This window comes from Taudactylus pleione, unplaced genomic scaffold, assembly GCF_031769625.1.
Source record: "Taudactylus pleione unplaced genomic scaffold, aTauple2 ptg000206l, whole genome shotgun sequence".
Lineage (NCBI taxonomy): Eukaryota > Metazoa > Chordata > Amphibia > Anura > Myobatrachidae > Taudactylus > Taudactylus pleione.
Window position 1 is genome coordinate 1,539,782 of NW_028284608.1, and position 20,432 is coordinate 1,560,213.

General features: G+C 46.0%; 1 protein-coding gene across 15 annotated transcripts in view; it reads right to left on the reverse strand.

Moving 5' to 3' along the window:
• NRXN1 (neurexin 1) overlaps nt 1-20,432 on the reverse strand; it is a 1,439,010-nt gene that overhangs the window by 753,862 nt on the left and 664,716 nt on the right. For all 15 annotated transcript variants that reach the window (XM_088477984.1, XM_088477983.1, XM_088477988.1 and 12 more), the window contains one exon: nt 17,009-17,392. In XM_088477984.1, the coding sequence (XP_088334110.1) occupies nt 17,009-17,392 (384 nt within the window). The remainder of the gene's footprint in view (nt 1-17,008; nt 17,393-20,432) is intronic.

The following is a 20,432-nucleotide window of genomic DNA, read 5'->3' on the forward strand; positions in this document are numbered from 1 at the left end:
TCTCCGTCTCACACTTCATCCTTCCTTTTGTCTCTCGCCTTCTCCCTCTCTCTCTCTCTTTCACACACTACATCCTTCTATCTGCTTCTCTCCCTCTTCTCTCTCCTTCTCCATCTCCCTCCCTCTCTCTCACACACCTCATCCTTCTTTCTGCTTTCTCTTCCTCTCCCTCTCAACCTCTAGTGACTGATTACCTGCACTGAAGGCTTGTGCTCTCCTCCATTCTACTCACAAATCCTCCAAAGGGGGAGTGGTGTAGGTGGGGCTGGAGTATTCTGTGTACATCCAAAACAGCTGAAGCCAGGTACCAAAGCTAAGCTCATATCTGCCTCTGTTTTTGTTTGGACTGTTAAATATTGAACTCCAACTACCCAGATGGTTCAGCATCCTAAAATGTCATTGTGATCAAGACAGTGCTGGAGAATTATGATGCTTAAATACAGTCCAGGATTATACAAAGCACACTTACTACTGTGCACAGCACCTAGACAGAGGTGGGTGCATCTTGTATATATGGCCAGTTCTGCATAGTAAGCAAAATACAGTATGCCTTTTTGGGGGATGCATTTTATGCTTATTATTTAGATGCAAATGCCCAACTCAGCATTACCCCAAAAAAGTTTTCCATTGCCCAGAAGATGTGGGTGAACACTTGTACATAGATATAAGATGTGCAATGGGCCATAAAGACTTTTGTTATCTGTATATGTAGGTAGTCACGGATTGGGGGAGGGGACGACACAAATGGCACCATAATGGCCTTGCCCCCCACTGCTGGGCCGGACTGGCCATCTGGCACTTCTGGAAAACGCCGATGGCCTGATGGGTTAGTCCAGTCTGAAAGCCTGCCCGAGCAGCTCTGCCTCCGGTGCTCTGTCCGGACAGGATACTGAGAGACAGGGCTTGCTATGAGGCCGGACCCCCATGACTCGCAGCATGCCCCCCGTGAGATGTAACCATGCCCCAGTGAGGTGAGGCCATGCCCCTTTTACATGAGCAAGTGCTGAGGGGTATGCAAGGGCTGATTTAGAGCCCCAGTCCATCCCTGGGGGCTACAATGATGTAGGATTTACCTCCATCCTACCAATTTTGCAAAAAGTTGGAATTTGGGGCATGATGACCCACTCTTCCAGGTGTCCGTGGGGACTCCCTAATATTCTGGCAGTCTCTTGGACATACCAGGCGAGTGAGAAATTTAGCAAAACCCATTACAAAGCACCTTTTGTGTAAACAAAAGAGGGCAGCTCGGGACTTAACTTTCCCACCAGAATAGAATCTGACAGACTGCTCCCTCTAGGTAGACTTAAGTTTCATATCTAGCAGAGTAAAGTATCAATGGAAAAGAAGTAGGCGCAATTACAATGCTTATTAAGGCCACTTCAGATAATTCAATCAGCAAGTATCCTTCAGGATTGTGTGTAAATTCTTCCAGAATTGCACACAGCAGAGGACAATGCAGTTTATCTATTCATTAGGAACTGGTGACATCACTGAGACGAGTCAGCGATGTCAGTAGTTCCTACCGAATTTATTTGTTGTTGTCTTATGAATCTGTTCAATTAACAAAATGCCTACCTCTGCTATAGGAACAGGTGCACTTAAAGGCGTGTTATTATGTGAACCAATGTTAGCACTTACTTTGTACTTTGAATCTTTTTCCACCCTGCTTCCAAACAGAGGGAAGGTATAAAATAAATAAGGTAGGTGACGGGTGTGGTTTGATGATGGCATTTGCATCATTAAGTTGGCAGGGCAAAAGTTATGCTGTTTCTAATTACGCCATGATAGCCCCATCAATACAATGTTCACTGGGGAGGGTGGGGTTTAAAATACAATTTGCATAATCATGGCACCTTACACATATGTTGCATCGTACAGTAAGCTCAATGCACTGTGTTTAGCCTGGAGGTGAAACAGTTTAATATACAGTAGGGCTACTTTACTGTTTTATTTTATCGACAGTCCTAGAATATATGGAGTGTGCAATGTACTAGTATTTGTTAAGTAACTGTGTTCTGTTATATTGCATTTAGCAAATGGTGCAGTATATAGTTACCAGAATAAAATAATACTATTTTTATTATTATTATTATTATTATTATTATTATTATTATTATTATTATTATTATTATTATTATTATTATTATTATTATTTATGCTCTATATGCAATGGCTAAAACTGCTTGTTAACACTGTGTTTACTTTTCATATAATAATATTTAATTTTAAAACCATGGAAATATTGTATATGAGGTTTAAAACAACATTTCTACAACTTTGTGCACTTATGATTGAATAGCATGTGCAGCAGTAGTATATAGCACATATGAAGCTAGTTACAGTATACAGCACATATGAAGAGGGTTCTATATTATTCTGTAATTCTTCTGGTACAGTTTAATAAATTAAAGTAAACTATTGTAGGTTATTGCTGTGGCTTATACCCTCTTTTATAAATATTCCCAAATGTATTAAAGTTGTTGCAAAACACACAACCCCCCCCCCCCTTCCCCCCTCACCCCATTTCATCAGACATACTGGCTTCTGTTTATTTATACAATATAAGAGGATCTAATAGTCTTGCTTACAACTGTTCTTTATCCAGGCTGCAGTGTATTGTTCTGCAAATCTGGTGGCAATTGATTATCTTTGAGCAATAGCTGCAATTTTCTAAAAGTGTAAACTGCATTAATGCAAAATAAAAAAGAATAAGCACTAATTAAATTCAAATATTGTTCTGTCAGCTGCATTATTGAAATGCATGTCTCCTGTTTATCTGCAAATCAGCGTATGCTGCCTGTTCCTGTTTAAATGATCGCAATATGCAAGCAGTTTTCTTCCTCGTTTATCTCTGCTAGAACCATATGCAGTAGCTGGATATTGCCACGGGGTGGTATACATTGCATAACTAATTTAATGATTTTGTAATTTAGCTGACAGTTTGGTTAAGCCCTCTGCCAACATCACTGCACCAGTAACGGAACAATCTGTAGATATCAAAAAAATAAGCAGCCAACATATGAAAGATTGTGAGGTTCTGTATTACATCGATTTTGTATTTTCTGGTATTTATTTGCACGGTCAAAATGTCACTGTATTGAGCGTACTAAAATCCTATTTTGTTTTCTTGACATTTTTTTTTCTGCTGTATTTTTATTTATTTACTCAATGGTTCAGTGGATGTGTATCTACTCAATGGTACATTTCCACAATGAACTGTGACAGACACAGTTTTGCTTTATGACCTATCGCCTTTAAAATTAAGCCTGTCCTGGACTTAAATGTAAAAAACAAGACATTCGGGAATTGGACAATATCACCAGATGAAATAGAAGTTGCAACCCCAAATGTTCTCTTTGTTCTGTTACTGCATTTTGTTTGCAAAGTGCGCAACTCAATTCACCTCAAAGCCGTTTTAGGTATGCTGCCTCTCAGCACCTGAACTCATGAATGCATACAGTATGTGGTTATCACTAGGTATGAGTGAAATTTCCAAATGTGTTATAAGTGGTGTGGTATATTTTGTCGACATTCATTGTTGGCATATCAACATTCGTCATGGTGACACTTATGAAATGTTGACCTGATTATAATGTTGACAAAACATCCCTGGTGGTCTAGTGGTTACAGTACTTACCTGGTATGACGGTGACATCCAGATGAGGTCCTACGGCTTTTTTGGTGGTTAGTATAACTAACCCTGCACCTAGTGCCTAACCCTAACCCTCCCATCCCATAACCTAACCCCCCTCTGCCGGTCCATGCAGAATATGGCATCAACGCTGTGAACTTGACAACATTCAGCAGATGCCGACATGTTCAATGTCGATATTTCAGCAATGTGAACATCATGACATTATGGCTACAACCCTTATAAGCAATATTTGCCCCTTTCCAGTGGTGTTACTATGTGTAGTGACACCCAGTGTGGCAGACTGCAGACTTTGTGCGCAAAAGGGGGCGTGACCTTGTGTCCATAAAGCCACGCCCCCTGGTTTGGGACATTTTGGAAGCGTGACGACGAGTCATGCTGGGGGCTCTGCTATTTTGGTGTCACCCCATCGACTGGTGTCACCCGGTGCGGCCCGCACCCCTGCACCCTCCTAGTGACGTCAATGTCCCTTTCCTCAATTTGGTGCAGAATTTGGCCATAAGAGTTTTTTTAATTACAAAGTTGAAAAGGCTATTTTCGACAGTGATAGGGCTGCCCCTTATGTCAAGGGGCTACTAAGTCTGAACTTCCAGTTCCACTGTGCATGTGTGAAATGACTCTCAGACATGCGTATATCCCCCGAGACAGGCCCAAACAAAGATTGTCGTGATAAGTGGCAATAGAAAATAAGCTTTATCACTGCATTTTAATAAATAGTCCTCCTCTTCCTCTGCATTCCCCTATTATTTGTGTTTCTTATTAACCTGCAATCACATTAAAGTGAAGCCCCAAATAGGATAATGGCCTGGCCACCTTAATTTAGGACCTCATAGCAGGTGGGCCCTCTACAGTGGCAGATGTTCTATCACTGGTCCTAACTATCCACATGTAAAACATGTATCATTAAACCTGTTTGGGTTTCTGTCCTGCACTGATTTCTGCTTGGCAGACAATGGTCAGTACAGGACAGGAGATTACAAATTGACAAAAAGATGCACTGAGCTGAGGGTTAGTAAGGACTTGGCACCAGATATGGGTCTGCATGTTATACCTGGCACCAAATACTGTAAGTCTCACTTTCTATACTAGACAGCAGATACAGTATCATCTTTTTGTATTCAACACAACAAGGTTTCCCTGTAAGCACCAGAACATAACTTTGTAGCTGTTTACTGAACCAGGAACTGCTGTGCAGACATATGCAGTCTCCTCCAGGTCAATGAATATACGCAGGCTTTAGTTAGAGTCTGACCCGTAATTTATGATAATATTTTTTGAGACACAGTGGGGCCTATTCATGATGTTAATTATTGGGGTCCAAACGGACCCTGATAATTAACACCCTAATTCGCTGCGGCCACTGCCGGAGCAAATCATCATTGCTCCGGCGCGGTGGCAGCTGATGTGAAATCAGCTGCCCCCGCCAGTGGCTTCACTGCTCCTTTTCGGAGCAGTGAATCTTTTCACTGCTCCTTTCAGAGCAGTGACCGCTGTGCGCATGCGTGACCTGCAAACAAGAGCCCCGATGTCCGGCGAAAGGAGCCGGACAGGGGCGGAGGGATCCAAAAGGATCCCTTCTCGCAAGCCCGACCCTCTTCCCATAGGGAAGAGCGGGCGGCGAAGAAAAAGCGGGGGTATTCGCCATCTGGAGATGGCGAATGCCCCCGCAGTCAAGCTCCGATAATATAATATTTACGGAGCTTGATGAATTCTGTCCCCATACTAGTGTATGGGGACAGCAGGTCATTCCGAAAACAGAAGGTAAATAGGAGATATCTGTGATATCTCCTGCTTCACCTTCTTAATGAATGGCCCGAATACTTAATTTTAACAATTGCAGGTGAAAATGTGCTTCTTCACCTGCTTTTGTCAAAATTAAGTGATGATGAATAGGCCACACATACAGCAAGGCATTGGGAGTTTTATTCAATGGATCTGTGCAATAGGGATGACAGCATGCTTTCTTCTCTAAGCTCAATTTTATTTAAAATATGGATAAAATGTTTGGATAGATGCAAGATTGAATGTACAGTATGCCTATTTGCAGTGGCACACTCAGGGGAAGTTTCTGTGTACCCAGAAACCTCCTCTGATGGACCAAGGGACTGACAGACTGATTTTGTTTCTGAGACAGTTGTATCTTACTGCTGTGCATGTCCAGCAGCAGATCCATCCTCTCATCAATCATCGGCCACCTATCTCCTCTGCTCAGCCCCGGGTAAGAGTACATGTATGGGATTGGTATGAGATACTGGTGCCTGGGATGCCGGCGCTCGGGATCCCGACAGTCAGAACCCAGACACTGGCATCCCACCAGGGTTAGAATACCAACACTTTGTTGGTCTGTATTCTAACCCTCCCCCTCTCTCTACCTTAACCTAATCCTCCATCCACGGTGCCTGTCCCTAACCTTCCCCCTAGTGCCTAGATCTAACCTCTCCCTCCCAGCACCCTAACCATCCCCCTACTGCCTAAACCTAACGGTAACCCTCCCCCCCAACCCTGCTACTTATCTTCGGGATTCCGGCGGTCAGGATGCCAGCGCAAGGATTCTGACAACTGTTGGGATTCTGGCGCTGGCATTTGGATCGCCGGAATCCTCATGGTCAGGATATTGACCACATCCTGTATGTGTGCATATGTACTGTATGTGTGTGTGTGTGCATATGTACTATGTGTGTGTGTGTGCATATGTACTGTATGTGTGCATATGTACTGTATGTGTGTGTGTGCATATGTACTGTATGTGTGCATATATACTGTATGTGTGTGTGCATATGTACTGTATATGTATGTGTGCATATGTACTGTATGTGTGTGTGTGCATATGTACTGTATGTGTGCATGTGCATATGTACTGTATGTGTGTGTGCATATGTACTGTATGTGTGTGTGTGCATATGTACTTTATGTGTGTGGGTGCATATGTACTGTGTGTGTATATGTACTGTATGTGTGTGTGTATATGTACTGTATGTGTGTGCATATGTACTGTATGTGCATATGTACTGTATGTATGTGTGTGCGCATATGTACTGTATGTGTGTGTGTGTGTGCATATGTACTGTATGTATGTGTGTGTGCATATGTACTGTACGTGTGTGTGTGTGCATATGTACTGTATGTATGTATGTGTGTGTGCATATGTACTGTATGTGTGTGTGCATATGTACTGTATGTATGTGTGTGCATATGTACTGTATGTGTGTGTGTGTGCATATGTACTGTATGTGTGTGTGTGCATATGTACTGTATGTGTGTGTGCATATGTACTGTATGTGTGTGTGTGCATATGTACTGTACATGTGTGTGTGTGCATATGTACTGTATGTGTGTGTGCATATGTACTGTATGTGTGTGTACATATGTACTGTATGTGTGTGTGCATATGTACAGTATGTGTGTGTGTGTGCATATGTACTGTATGTGTGTGTGCATATGTACTGTATGTGTGTGTGCATATGAACTGTATGTGTGTGTGTGTGCATATGTACTGTATGTATGTGTGTGTGCATATGTACTGTATGTGTATTTGTGTGCATATGTACTGTATGTGTGTTTGTGTGCATATGTACTGTATGTGTGTTTGTGAGCATATGTACTGTATGTGTGTGTGTGCATATGTACTGTATGTATGTGTGTGTGCATATGTACTGCATGTGTGTATATGTACTGTATGTGTATTTGTGTGCATATGTACTGTATGTGTGTGTGTGCATATGTACTGTATGTGTGTGTGTGTGCATATGTACTGTATGTATGTGTGTCGGCATATGTACTGCATGTGTGTGTGTATGTTTGCATATGTACTGTATGTGTATTTGTGTGCATATGTACTGTATGTGTGTTTGTGAGCATATGTACTGTATGTGTGTTTTTGTGCATATGTACTGTATGTGTGTTTGTGAGCATATGTACTGTATGTGTGTTTGTGAACATATGTACTGTGTGTGTGTGTGCATATGTACTGTGTGTGTGCATAAGGTACTGTATGTGAGTGTGTGTGCATATGTACTGTATGTGTGTGTGTATATGTACTGTATGTGTGTGTGCATATGTACTGTATGTGTATTTGTGTGCATATGTACTGTATGTGTGTTTGTGAGCATATGTACTGTATGTGTGTTTTGTGCATATGTACTGTATGTGTGTTTGTGAGCATATGTACTATATGTGTGTTTGTGAACATATGTACTGTGTGTGTGTGTGTGTGTGTGTGTGTGTGTGTGTGTGTGTGTGTGTGTGTGTGTGTGTGTGTGTGTGTGTGTGCATATGTACTGTGTGTGTGCATATGTACTGTATGTGTGTTTGTGAGCCTATGTACTGTATGTGTGTTTGTGAGCCTATGTACTGTATGTGAGTGTGTGTGCATATGTACTGTATGTGTGTGTGTGTGTATATGTACTGTATGTGTGTGTGCATATGTACTGTATGTGTGTGTGCATATGTACTGTATGTGTGTGCATATGTACTGTATGTGTGTGTGAACATATGTACTGTATGTGTGTTTTTGTGCATATGTACTGTATGTGTGTTTGTGAGCATATGTACTGTGTGTGTGTGTGTGTGCATATGTACTGTATGTGTGTGTGTGTGCATATGTACTGTATGTGTGTGTGCATATGTACTGTATGTGTGTTTGTGTGCATATGTACTGTATGTGTGTTTGTGAGCATATGTACTGTATGTGTGTGTGTGCATATGTACTGTATGTATGTGTGTGTGCATATGTACTGCATGTGTGTATATGTACTGTATGTGTATTTGTGTGCATATGTACTGTATGTGTGTGTGTGTGCATATGTACTGTATGTGTGTGTGCATATGTACTGTATTTATGTGTGTCGGCATTAGTACTGCATGTGTGTGTGTATGTTTGCATATGTACTGTATGTGTATTTGTGTGCATATGTACTGTATGTGTGTTTGTGAGCATATGTACTGTATGTGTGTTTTTGTGCATATGTACTGTATGTGTGTTTGTGAGCATATGTACTGTATGTGTGTTTGTGAACATATGTACTGTGTGTGTGTGTGTGCATATGTACTGTGTGTGTGCATATGTACTGTATGTGAGTGTGTGTGCATATGTACTGTATGTGTGTGTGTGTATATGTACTGTATGTGTGTGTGCATTTGTACTGTATGTGTATTTGTGTGCATATGTACTGTATGTGTGTTTGTGAGCATATGTACTGTATGTGTGTTTTTGTGCATATGTACTGTATGTGTGTTTGTGAGCATATGTACTGTATGTGTGTTTGTGAACATATGTACTGTGTGTGTGTGTGTGTGTGTGTGTGTGTGTGTGTGTGTGTGTGTGTGTGTGTGTGTGCATTTGTACTGTATGTGTATTTGTGTGCATATGTACTGTATGTGTGTTTGTGAGCATATGTACTGTATGTGTGTTTTTGTGCATATGTACTGTATGTGTGTTTGTGAGCATATGTACTGTATGTGTGTTTTTGTGCATATGTACTGTATGTGTGTGTGTGTATATGTACTGTATGTGTGTGTGCATATGTACTGTATGTGTGTGTGCATATGTACTGTATGTGTGTGCATATGTACTGTATGTGTGTGTGAACATATGTACTGTATGTGTGTTTTTGTGCATATGTACTGTATGTGTGTTTGTGAGCATATGTACTGTGTGTGTGTGTGTGCATATGTACTGTATGTGTGTGTGTGTGCATATGTACTGTATGTGTGTGTGCATATGTACTGTATGTGTGTTTGTGAGCATATGTACTGTATGTGTGTTTGTGAGCCTATGTACTGTATGTGTGTGTGTGCATATGTACTGTATGTGTGTGTATATGTACTGTATGTGTGTGTGCATATGTACTGTATGTGTGTGCATATGTACTGTATGTGTGTGTGAACATATGTACTGTATGTGTGTTTTTGTGCATATGTACTGTATGTGTGTTTGTGAGCATATGTACTGTATGTGTGTGTGTGTGCATATGTACTGTATGTGTGTGTGCATATGTACTGTATGTGTGTGCATATGTACTGTATGTGTGTGTGAACATATGTACTGTATGTGTGTGTGTGCATATGTATTGTATGTGTGTGTGTGTGCATATGTACTGTATGTGTGTGTGTGCATATGTACTGTGGACCTCATTCAGAGTCGGTCGAAGCGGCCGCACGGTCGTACGGAAAAAGGTGCCGGATATGCAAATATTTCCCTTGCAAGTTGAGTCCCTAAGTTCGGATCGGTAGTTGGCCGACCAAGGGGAGGAAGCGGTGGGAAGACAAAAAAATACGCCCCCTTCTCGTACGCATTGCACGTCATCTCCGGGCATATAAGGATTAATCAAGACCATCGGTAACCATCCGAACTGGTCGTAGAGCTTAAGGTTGACCATACCCTCTCTTAAGCTCTACGATCATGTCAGTGTAAAAACCTCCCATGTCACATGTGCCATGACGCTACTTTGTTAATTATGCACTCCCATAATCCGTATGCACTCCCATAAAACGCTGTTCGCATAATTAGGCACGCCTGCGTTTGGATCTCCACTCCCCCGTTTTCAAGCACCTTCCCCTGTTACCACCCACAAACACCTCCATCTGTCACTCAAACCACCGACCTGGCTGTGTTCAAGGAGAGAGAAATTTCTGATCGTAACGGCTAGTTTGCGCATGCGCATTGTGAACTTTACGCATGCGCAGTATAGCGAACATCGGTGGCGTACGACCGTGTGGCCGCAACGACCGACTCTGAATGAGGTCCTGTATGTGTGTGTGTGCCTATGTACTATATATATGTGTGTGTGCATATGTACATAATGTGTGTGTGCAGGGGCACCGAAAGGGGGGGGGGAGCGGGTACTAATACCTGGCCCTGGGCTTGCTGGAGGGGCACAGTGGGGGTCCAGGTCCAACGACGCAACCTGTCAGCAGCCGAGCACATGCTGCTGTGTGCTGGGCTGCAGTGGGAGACTGAAGCAGCAGCGGTCTCCTCTGCCTGGGGGAGGGAACGATCATACTGATCGCTCCCCCCCTGCATTTGAGCCGAGATGAGGGGGTCACAATGACCCCCTCCCCGGCACGCAGTTTTTTTCTTTTTTTTTTGAAGGGGACTGCCCATCCCTCCCGTGATTAGGCCACGTTCCCTGGGCCCAGGCCAGCTTCCTACGGTGTGTGTGTACATGCACGCACGTACTTGCCCTATGGATAAATATTTGCCCCTGCATTTGCCCCTGATTTGCATGGCATATCATACACAAATTCACACTGTGCTTAATCAAAAAAGGAGGCAAGTACTGTAGGACAATGTAGAGTCAAGTCTATTCTGACAACTGTAGATGCGGAACAGGGGTAAGAAGGAATCTTTTCACACTGGCATAGGTTAGTGGGGTCGTGTCCATGCAAATGGGGGCTCAATGCAGACCAGCATGTAAGCGTATAAACGTATGTTAGGAGGCGTATATATTTTGAAACTGCTATAGAGCAAGCCCAAGTACAGACTGATACTGGTGTCCTGTTGTAAACTTAGGTCATATGCTGTATACAGCTGTATGTATGTGTGAAAATATGCTATTTACCTAATATACGCCCATTTTACATAAAACTCTGCAGCAGCTCTGTTATTTAATCAGGACATCAGGAAAAACATCTAAAGAGGAAACGTGTGTGTAATCCAGATACAGTCAGGACAACCGTACTATGAAACCTTATGCACGTAAGTCAAACTTTCTAAACCTTAGTAAATAAGAAACAAGATGGCGTCTGCATAGCTAACTGAAAATGCAGCTTTCATAGGCGGCATCTCAATAAAAAGTACTCAATAAAACTTCCCAGGTTTGTAGTTATTGCTGACAATCAGAATTTTTGGATATTTAGAGCAGATTCTGTGTGTGCGGCGCTTTAGTGGGAAAGACAACATGGTACATCCATTATATTGTGCTTACCTCCTGCCTAACTATTCTGCTGAGTTTTATAAAACAAGACCGCAGTGATAACTGTGCTTCAGCTCTAACATTACATTTCCTTTTGTCATGCCGTTCTAGCATTGTAAGATAATTTACAGTTTGTGACATGAATCCACGCTGGCGGTTATTTATAGAGTACAAGAAATTGCTGTAAGTGTGTTTAAAGAGAAATGACATTTACTTGATGTGTAGATACAGGGCCTGATTCAGACCCGCTCGCGATCGCTGAGCGCTCACAAGCGGGTCGATGGTGCCCAAGTGCGCATGTGCACGATGGAGGCGGCTCCGTCGTGCGCATGCGTGAGACCCGAATAACGACGGCCAAGCCATCATTAAGGGTCTCGCACCAAAGGGGGCATGCTGTTGATGGTGATTGACAGCATGCCCCCTTTGCTAGGCGTGCCGGGGGCGTGGCTGCCCAGACGGAGGCGTTTCCACCGTCTGGGTCCGGCCCCAATGACATCACAAGTGATGTCAGTGGGAGTGCTTTTGGCTCTGATAGAGCCAAAAGCACTCCTGGGCTTGTGGCAACGAGACCCTACCGCAGGGTCTCGTCGCAAGCCCGATGGTCGCGATGGTCATGACCATCGCGACCATCATCATGGCTGCTCGCTATAGCTGTGGGTGGTCACCCACAGCTATGCGAGCGGCCAGGAGGCCACTCCAAAAGGTAGGAGGGACAGCCCTGATTCAGAGCGAGCGCTCTGTCAGAGCGACCGGCTCTGAATCAGGGGCACAGTGCACGTTCCCTCCCTTACCATCTTTCTGGTGATATATCCTGAAAAATGGCTACAAACAGTCTTGCGCTCTTGTTCCATCTTTCCGGTTTTATCATCAAACAGGTGGCGCGGCCAGGACCAGCTCCTTAAAAAACCCTGGCTCTGATTCTGGGCTTGATTCAAAGGTGGACGAGATGCTGCACGCAAGCGGCTAAAGTTTTTAGTCTGCCCACGCATCCGAGTCGCAAGATCTGGGGATGTCAGTGGGCATTCCTTGGCAGTAGCAAGGGGATGGCTAAAAAGCTACCGGAGCGTAAAGGTGTTATGTAGTTATGTCACAATCCCCATGGCAGAATGCCGGCAAGGGATTCATGATACAGTAGGCGTCGAGATACCGACGCCTATCATAATCCTGACAGCGGAATTCAGGATAACACGGGCCCGATCGAGGAAAGTCCGGGGTGCCCGTCCTCTTAGCCACAGGGGGGAGGGGTAGGTTTAGGGCACCCTGGGAGGACTTAGGGTTACGCACCCCCTGGGGAGGGTTAGGGTTAGGCTAGGGGAAGGGAGGGTTAGGTTTAGGCCCCCCTGGTGGGGGGTTATGGTTAGGCACTAAGGGTGGACGTTAGGGTTAGGCACCCCTAAGGGAGGGTTAAGGTTAGGGGGGAGGGAGGGTTAGGTGACTTACCTTCCGCTGTCGGGATTTCCTCCCTTCGGGCAGGCGCTGTATGGATTTGAACCAGTGCCTAAACAGCCTCCGGCATTTCTATTTCATTCCGTAAAGGCGCAGTTGCACTGACACAGGCGGCCATTTTCATACAGATAATATGTGTCTTACTACGGCTGGTGCAATGTTTGATGGTGCGACCAATGGTCTTAATACGCACAGTGGCGGATTAGCGACGCAGTCGGTGGGTGTCACTGTACGAATAGTATTGGCCATGCCACAGCATTAGCGTAGAGACACAGTCGCACTGCTGCAAAAGACATGGCTGCAACAATTTGCAACTCTTGATCAGGCCCTCTATCTGCAAGAGCCAATTATTATTATATGCATAAGGGTTTGAGGAAAGAGGCTATCCTAGCAAAATTATGGAAGAAGCCTTAATTAATAGTAATACTAGAATTACTAAACAAGAACCACCTATTTGGTGTTTGCAGTAATACAGTACAGTATTTATATTAGACTGTTTTGTGGAAGTATATGTAGGAACTTCTTGTTACTGTTACTTTCTGGTTTTTCTTATGTATCGGTTCTGTAAATAAAGTTACATTATTATAGGCTGTCTGTAGCCGGCCCCTGCTCAACCAGGCACCTTCTCTTCACCAACTCTCACTGCTGATCTTCTTCCTGCTATACTCACTCATCATCTCTCCTGTCACACTCAGGTAGCTGCTCAGGACTCTAGTAACGGTATGCATCCTGACCAAGGGAGGGTTAGTGCAGTGGCGTAACTAGGGCAGGGCGAGCGGGGCAAGTGCCCTGCACGTAGGAAGAGGGGGCGCCGTTGGCCTCGGTACCGGCCCGTCCTAGTTAACCAGTGTAGTGCCAACCGCAGTGAGTGCGATCAGCACTACTCATTAATACAGGACCGGTGCTAGGCTTCCCAGCGCCAGTCCTGTGCTGCACAGCCGAGCCCCTTCCCGCCCCCTGAGCGCTTGCCCAATAGCGCCAAGAGGAGGGTGGCAGATGGGCTCATGCTGTGCATTCTAACACACACATCGCCGCCAGCGCGGCGGCGATGTGTGTGTTAAACAGTAGCCAATGAGAGTCAGATAGACTCTCATTGACTGCTGCAGCACCCACGGCAAGAGCCGGCTCCTGCAGTGGGTAATGGGAGAGACGTCATGACGTCTCTCCCATAATGCAGAGCACGCCAGCCCAGGGGACTGACGTGCGGACGGCGGCGGGAGATGGACAGTGGATTCAGGTAAGTTTTTTATTTTATTGTTTTATTTTCAGTGTGTATTTGTTGGGGGGTTTCTATACTGGGAGCACTAATGGGGAACTTATAATGGGGGCACTTATACTGGGGCACTGTATAGGGGGGTCTGCTACTTGGGGCACTATATAAGGGGCTTACTACTGGAGGCACAAGGGACACTGCACTGGGGGCACTGAATAGTGAGGACCACTACAGGGGGCACTGGATAGGGGGGGACCACCACTGAGGCCTGCATAAGGGGGACCACTACTGGGGGCACTGTATAAGGGGCACTACTGGGGGTCTGCATAAGGGGGACCACTACTGGGGGTACTGTACAAGGGACACTACTGGGGGCCTGATAAGAGGGACCACTACTGGGGACATTGCATACTGGGGGTACTGTATAAGGGGCACTACTGGGGGCCTGCATTATATGGACCACTACTGGGGGCACTGCATAGTGGGGACTGTATAAGGGGCACTACTGGGGTTAAGAAGCATATGGAATGGAAAGGAATGTTCAGAGTGACAAGAAAGGGGTATGTGTGTCATGTTGACATGCCCCATTTTTAAGTGGCCATGCCCCTTTTGACCACGCCCATTTTTCGCCGCACGCGCACATAGGGGGGGGCAGAGGGGCTCCATTTTTACATTTGCCCTGGGCTTCAAATACCGTAGTTACACCACTGGGTTATGGTTAGGGTCGGGAGAGGGGGAGGGTTAGCATACCGACCAACAAGTGTCCACCAGGATCCTGACTGTCGGTATTTCATACCGATTCCCTATTAACTGCTTCTTATCACAACTGCCACTGACCATCAGCTGATCTGGCTCATGCCTGCTCCCTGCCTCTCTCTTCATAGTTTTAAGCAACATGGATTTACGTTGAGAAGTTTCACAATATACTGATATCCCGTGGGGAGTTGGGTGCGGGATCCCAGCAGTCGGAATGCCGGCGGTCAGAATTCCAACACCTTAAAGTAAGTATACTTAACCTAAACCCTAACCCTCCCCCTAACCCACCTTTCCCACAGCCAAACCCTAACCCTCCCCCCCTGCAGCCAAACCCACCCCCCCACAGCCTAACCCTAACCCCAATAGCCTAACCCTCCCCCCAATAGCCTAACCCTCCCCCCCACAGCCTAACTCTCCCCCCCACAGCCTAACCCTAACCCCCGCAGCCTAACCCTAACCCTTCCCTGCAGTCAAACCCTATCCCTCCCCCTCGCATCCTAATCCTCCTCCCCACAGCTTAACCCTCCTCCCCACAGCCTAACCCTCCCCCACCACAGCCTAACCCTCCTCCCACAGCCTAACCCTAACCCTCCCCCCCACAGCCTAACCCTCCCCCCCTACAACCTAACCCTCCTCCCACAGCCTAACCCTAACCCTCCGCCCCACAGCCTAACCCTCCCCCCTGCAGCCTAACCCTCCCCCCACAGCCTAACCCTCCCCCGCACAGCCTAACCCTCCCCCTACAGCCTAACCCTCCCCCCTACAGCCTAACCCTCCCCCATACAGCCTAACCATCCTCCCTACATCCTAACCCTCCCTCCCACAGCCTAACTCTAACCCTCGCCCCCACAGCCAAAATCTATCCCTTCCCCCCCCACAGCCAGACCCTATCCCTCCCCCCCCGCATCCTAACCATAACCCCCCCACAGCCAAACCCAATCCCTACCTCCCTGCAGCCTACCCCTCCCCCTAGTGCCTAACCCTAACCCAAAACCTAACCCTCCCCTTACCCTAGTATATAACGTTTGGATGCCAGCGGTCGGGATTCTGGTGCCAGGAATCCGAGCGCTGGCATCCCGACCGCTGGGATGGTAACCACACCCCCCTGTGTGTGCCATCTTGCATGCCACACATTTGAAATAGACTTCTCATTATGAGACAGTATACAGTATTACGAATGCTAATCTGGTAATCAACTTCTGTAAGCAGTATGTATGGTATGCTCTAGAAAGCCCCGTAGTAACTCTGACCATTCCAATGTATTATAGTGGTAGGTGGAGATGGTGAGATCAACATACAGAGGAAAATAGATTCTGAGAACCTACAATTGACTGTTACTATGACAATAGGGCCTACAAATGATGTACCATTTCTTACATGTCTCACAAGTATGTCACTAGTTAAATTACATTCAATAAAAGCTTACAGTTCATGAGATAGCAGATTATAAATTGATAAGTAAATAGGGACATCAATTAAACAGATTTGAGATTTGATACACTGCACAATATTGGTTCAGCGCACAAAATGGCTGCCTCAAGTTGTGAAGAGAGCTGCCATTGACCTACAGCAGAGCTAAAAAAAAGTGTCTTGCCAAATGTAAATTGTATGGTATAGTTCTACAATTTAGTGACTATACTGTAAATATATTATAGCATATAATCCAGTATTTCAATATATTTCCAGCAGGAGATCCCGAAAGGCGACACATCATGGCGGGAAGTGCAATATGCAGCATAGTGCAACGTAGCGAGGAGCGATCGTGATGCAATTCACAGCAAATTGCGACATGAAGCCCCCGGACCGCCCACTACTCTGGCAAGTTTGATATCTACTACAAGTTCCCTGTTTTCTTATGCTGTGTACCTGTTGTGTATTAACTGTATACATTTATATATAGCACTTTTTAAATGTCTCCTAGACTGCTGACCTGTGAAGTGATTACTGTCTCAGCTTGTTCTTACGTTATGCCATGTACTCTTTAGAAATGTATAATACTAAGGAGAATAATAAAAAACAATAACTAACCTCTCTCACAAGAGCGTCCAAGGTATCCAGTACCGGAACAATCACAGACATATCTGTTCCAGCCATCTCTACATAGTCCATTATTTTTACATGGGTTGTTAATGCAAGGCTTGGCTGTTTCTCGAGAACAGGAAGGTTTTACTCCAGCTGTGCTTTGAAGCTCGGCCATCTGCCGAATGTCTTTACTCTGGCCATCTATAAATAAGTCTCTTATGCATCCAACATATCCATAATTTAGAAGAGCTGTCCACACTTCCGTTGGGAAAACCAAACCAGCTTTATTTTCAGGCAAACCACCAAGATACAAGTCATCATCGAGGTCGAGAATTTCACTTTCGCCAGGAGCTGTGTAAGGCGTGCGTATAGTATTCACAGATATGGTACCTGTACAGATATGAAAAGAAGGTTATTATATTACAGGGAACTTTCAGTATAATCAGATGATACATGCATTTTTAGTTTTTTTTTAAATAGTACAGTTATAGGGTGAGAATGTATAGGAATGACAGCTGATATTCTTAGATACATAAAGTATGTTCCCATATAGACCTATAAAGGGCTATAGCACCACTCTAGCTTATGTATTTCACTCCAAACTCCACCTATTTACCGTATACAGTAGCCAGGGCCATCTCTTCCATGGGGCTTGTTGGGCAGTTGCCCAAGGGCCCGAAGCTTGTAGGGTCCCGTAAACCCGCCCCCTGCAGCTGCGGGCAGTTGGTAAATTTGTGATATTTTATAAGCTGCACTGTATTCTGATCTAACCTCAAACAACCCACCCCACCCCCCCAGTGACGAGTACTCACCTCAGTCCCAGTTTCACTTCATCCGCTGGCTTCAGACCAGTCAGACAGAGTCTCTCTGCATGTGTGGGAGGTCTGATGGGCATGCAGGAGGGTATAATTTTATTGACCATTTACATTTTTTTCCCGTGAATGGGTGGGTAGGGGCCCCAGTGCATTGCTTTGCCCAGGGCCCACACTGCTGTTAAGACAACCCTGACAGTAGCTATATGCTCCATGCACTTTGTTTCAAAAACTGTACCCATTAAGACATAGATTCAATTAGCCATTGACAAAAGGCTAAGCTTTAGCTTTGCAATAAGCACCGCAATTAATTGAATCTGCCCCTAAATAGTTAAACCTGTTTTAATATGTTTTTAATACGTTTATGAACCAATCCACAGATAGATATTTACAGTATGTCCCCCCCCCCCCCCCGTGCTCATAATTCATGGCTGTGGCACAACGGGAAGGAGCTGGTCATTCATGTGAAGGAGGGGAGACAGCTGCCTGCAGGGCCTACTCAAGGACAATAAGGTGTCACGCACCGGAACCTTTACACCATTGTGTGGGTGCCCCAACTGGAGACACTGGTGCCGTTGGTTGCAGTGAATGGGAGTGAACAGAAGAGTTGCATATTTTTCTCTATGTACTGTATATGGTGTATTGTTGATAATCTAAAACGAGAACGTTATGTACACGCAATATGGGGGATATGTATCAAGCCTTCTATCGAGTAGAGAAAATACCCGTAGCAGCTTGTTAACTTCTCCAGGCTTGATACAGCTCACCCTACTTGTCATATGTTTCTAATTGTGTGTTGATATCCTTGAGAAGAATTGCCTCAAATAAACACAAGCATTCTAGGGGGGTGGGGGTGGGCAATATTTATCACAGCTTGCAGGGACATACGCCAATTGGCATAGTGTGTCTTGGTATGAATTTTCTCTGCACATGCACAGACCAGTGGGTGTTATACAAAACCGTATTATTTGTAAATGATCAGGGAATGATGATGGATGGTGATGATACTAACTTAGTGGTTCCCAAACGGTGTGCCGTGACTCCCTGGGGTGCCGCAGTGCTGTCACTGGGCAGCGGCAGGCAGTGGTCTAAAGCGGATGGCCAGTGTATTTTTTTTTTATGTAAAATATTATTTTGGGCACAGATGGGAGAGGGATTGGCGGCACGGAGTACAGTGTAGCAGCGGGGGTTGTGAAAAGCTGTCACTGTAAAGCGACAGGCAGTGAATTCTAAGGCTGCCTGTTGCTGGATGGGGTCCTACAATGCAGTGCAAGTGTCTGATCTGAGGGGCGATGCTGCACAATGGCGCTGACGATAACAACTAAAGGTAAGGGGGGGGCATAGAGAAGGGCAAATAGAGAGACGGAGGGGGTGATGGGAGACAGACAGATCGGCAATGGGAGAGAGACGGATAGGGCAATAGTAGAGTGATGGAGGGAGCAATGGGAGAAAGATGGAGGGGGCAATGGGAGCGAGACGGAGGGGGCAATGGGAGAGAGACGGAGGAGGCAATGGGAGAGAGACAGATAGGGCAATAGTAGAGAGACGGAGGGAGCAATGGGAGAGAGACGGAGGGGGCAATGGGAGAGAGACGGAGGGGGCAATGGGAGAGAGACGGAGGGGGCAATGGGAGAGAGACGGAGGAGGCAATGGGAGAGAGATGGAGAGGGCAATGGGAGAGAGACGGAGAGGGCAATGAGATCGAGATGGAGGGGGCAATGGGAGAGAGATGGAGAGGGCAATGAGAGAGAGACGGAGGGGGCAATGGGAGAGAGACGGAGGGAGCAATGGGAGAGAGACGGTGGGGACAATGAGATCGAGATGGAGAGGGCAATGGGAGAGAGATGAAGGGGGCAGTGGGAGAGAGACGGAGGGGGCAATGGGAGAGAGACGAAGAGAGAAATGGGAGAGAGTCGGTGGGGGCAATGAGATTGAGATGGAGGGGGCAATGGGAGAGAGACGGAGGGGGCAATGGGAGAGAGACAGAGGGAGCAATGGGAGAGAGATGGAGAGGGCAATGGGAGAGAGATGGAGGGGGCAATGGGAGAGAGATGGAGGGAGCAATGGGAAAGAGACGGAGATGGCAATGGGAGAGAGATGGAGGGGGCAATGGGAGAGAGATGGAGGGGGCAATGGGAGAGAGACAGAGAGGGCAATGGGAGAGAGACGGAGGGAGCAATGGGAACTGGATGGAGGGTGCAATGGGAGAGAGACGGAGGGTGCAATGGGAATGAGATGGATGGGGCAATGGGAGAGAGATGGTGGGGGCAATGAGATCGAGATGGAGGGGCAGTGGGAGAGAGATGGAGAGGGCAATGGGAGAGAGACGGAGGGAGCAATAGAAGAGAGACGGAGGGAGCAATGGGAGAGAGATGGAGAGGGCAACGGGAGAGATATGGAGGGAGCAATGGGAGAGACAGAGGGAGCAATGGGAGAGAGACGGAGAGGGCAATGGGAGAGAGATGGAGGGGGCAATGGGAGAGAGACATAGAGGGCAATGGGAGAGAGATGGAGGGGGCAATGGGAAAGAGACAGAGAGGGCAATGGGAGAGAGACGGAGGGAGCAATGGGAGAGAGATGGAGAGGGCAATGGGAGAGAGATGGAGGGGCAATGGAAA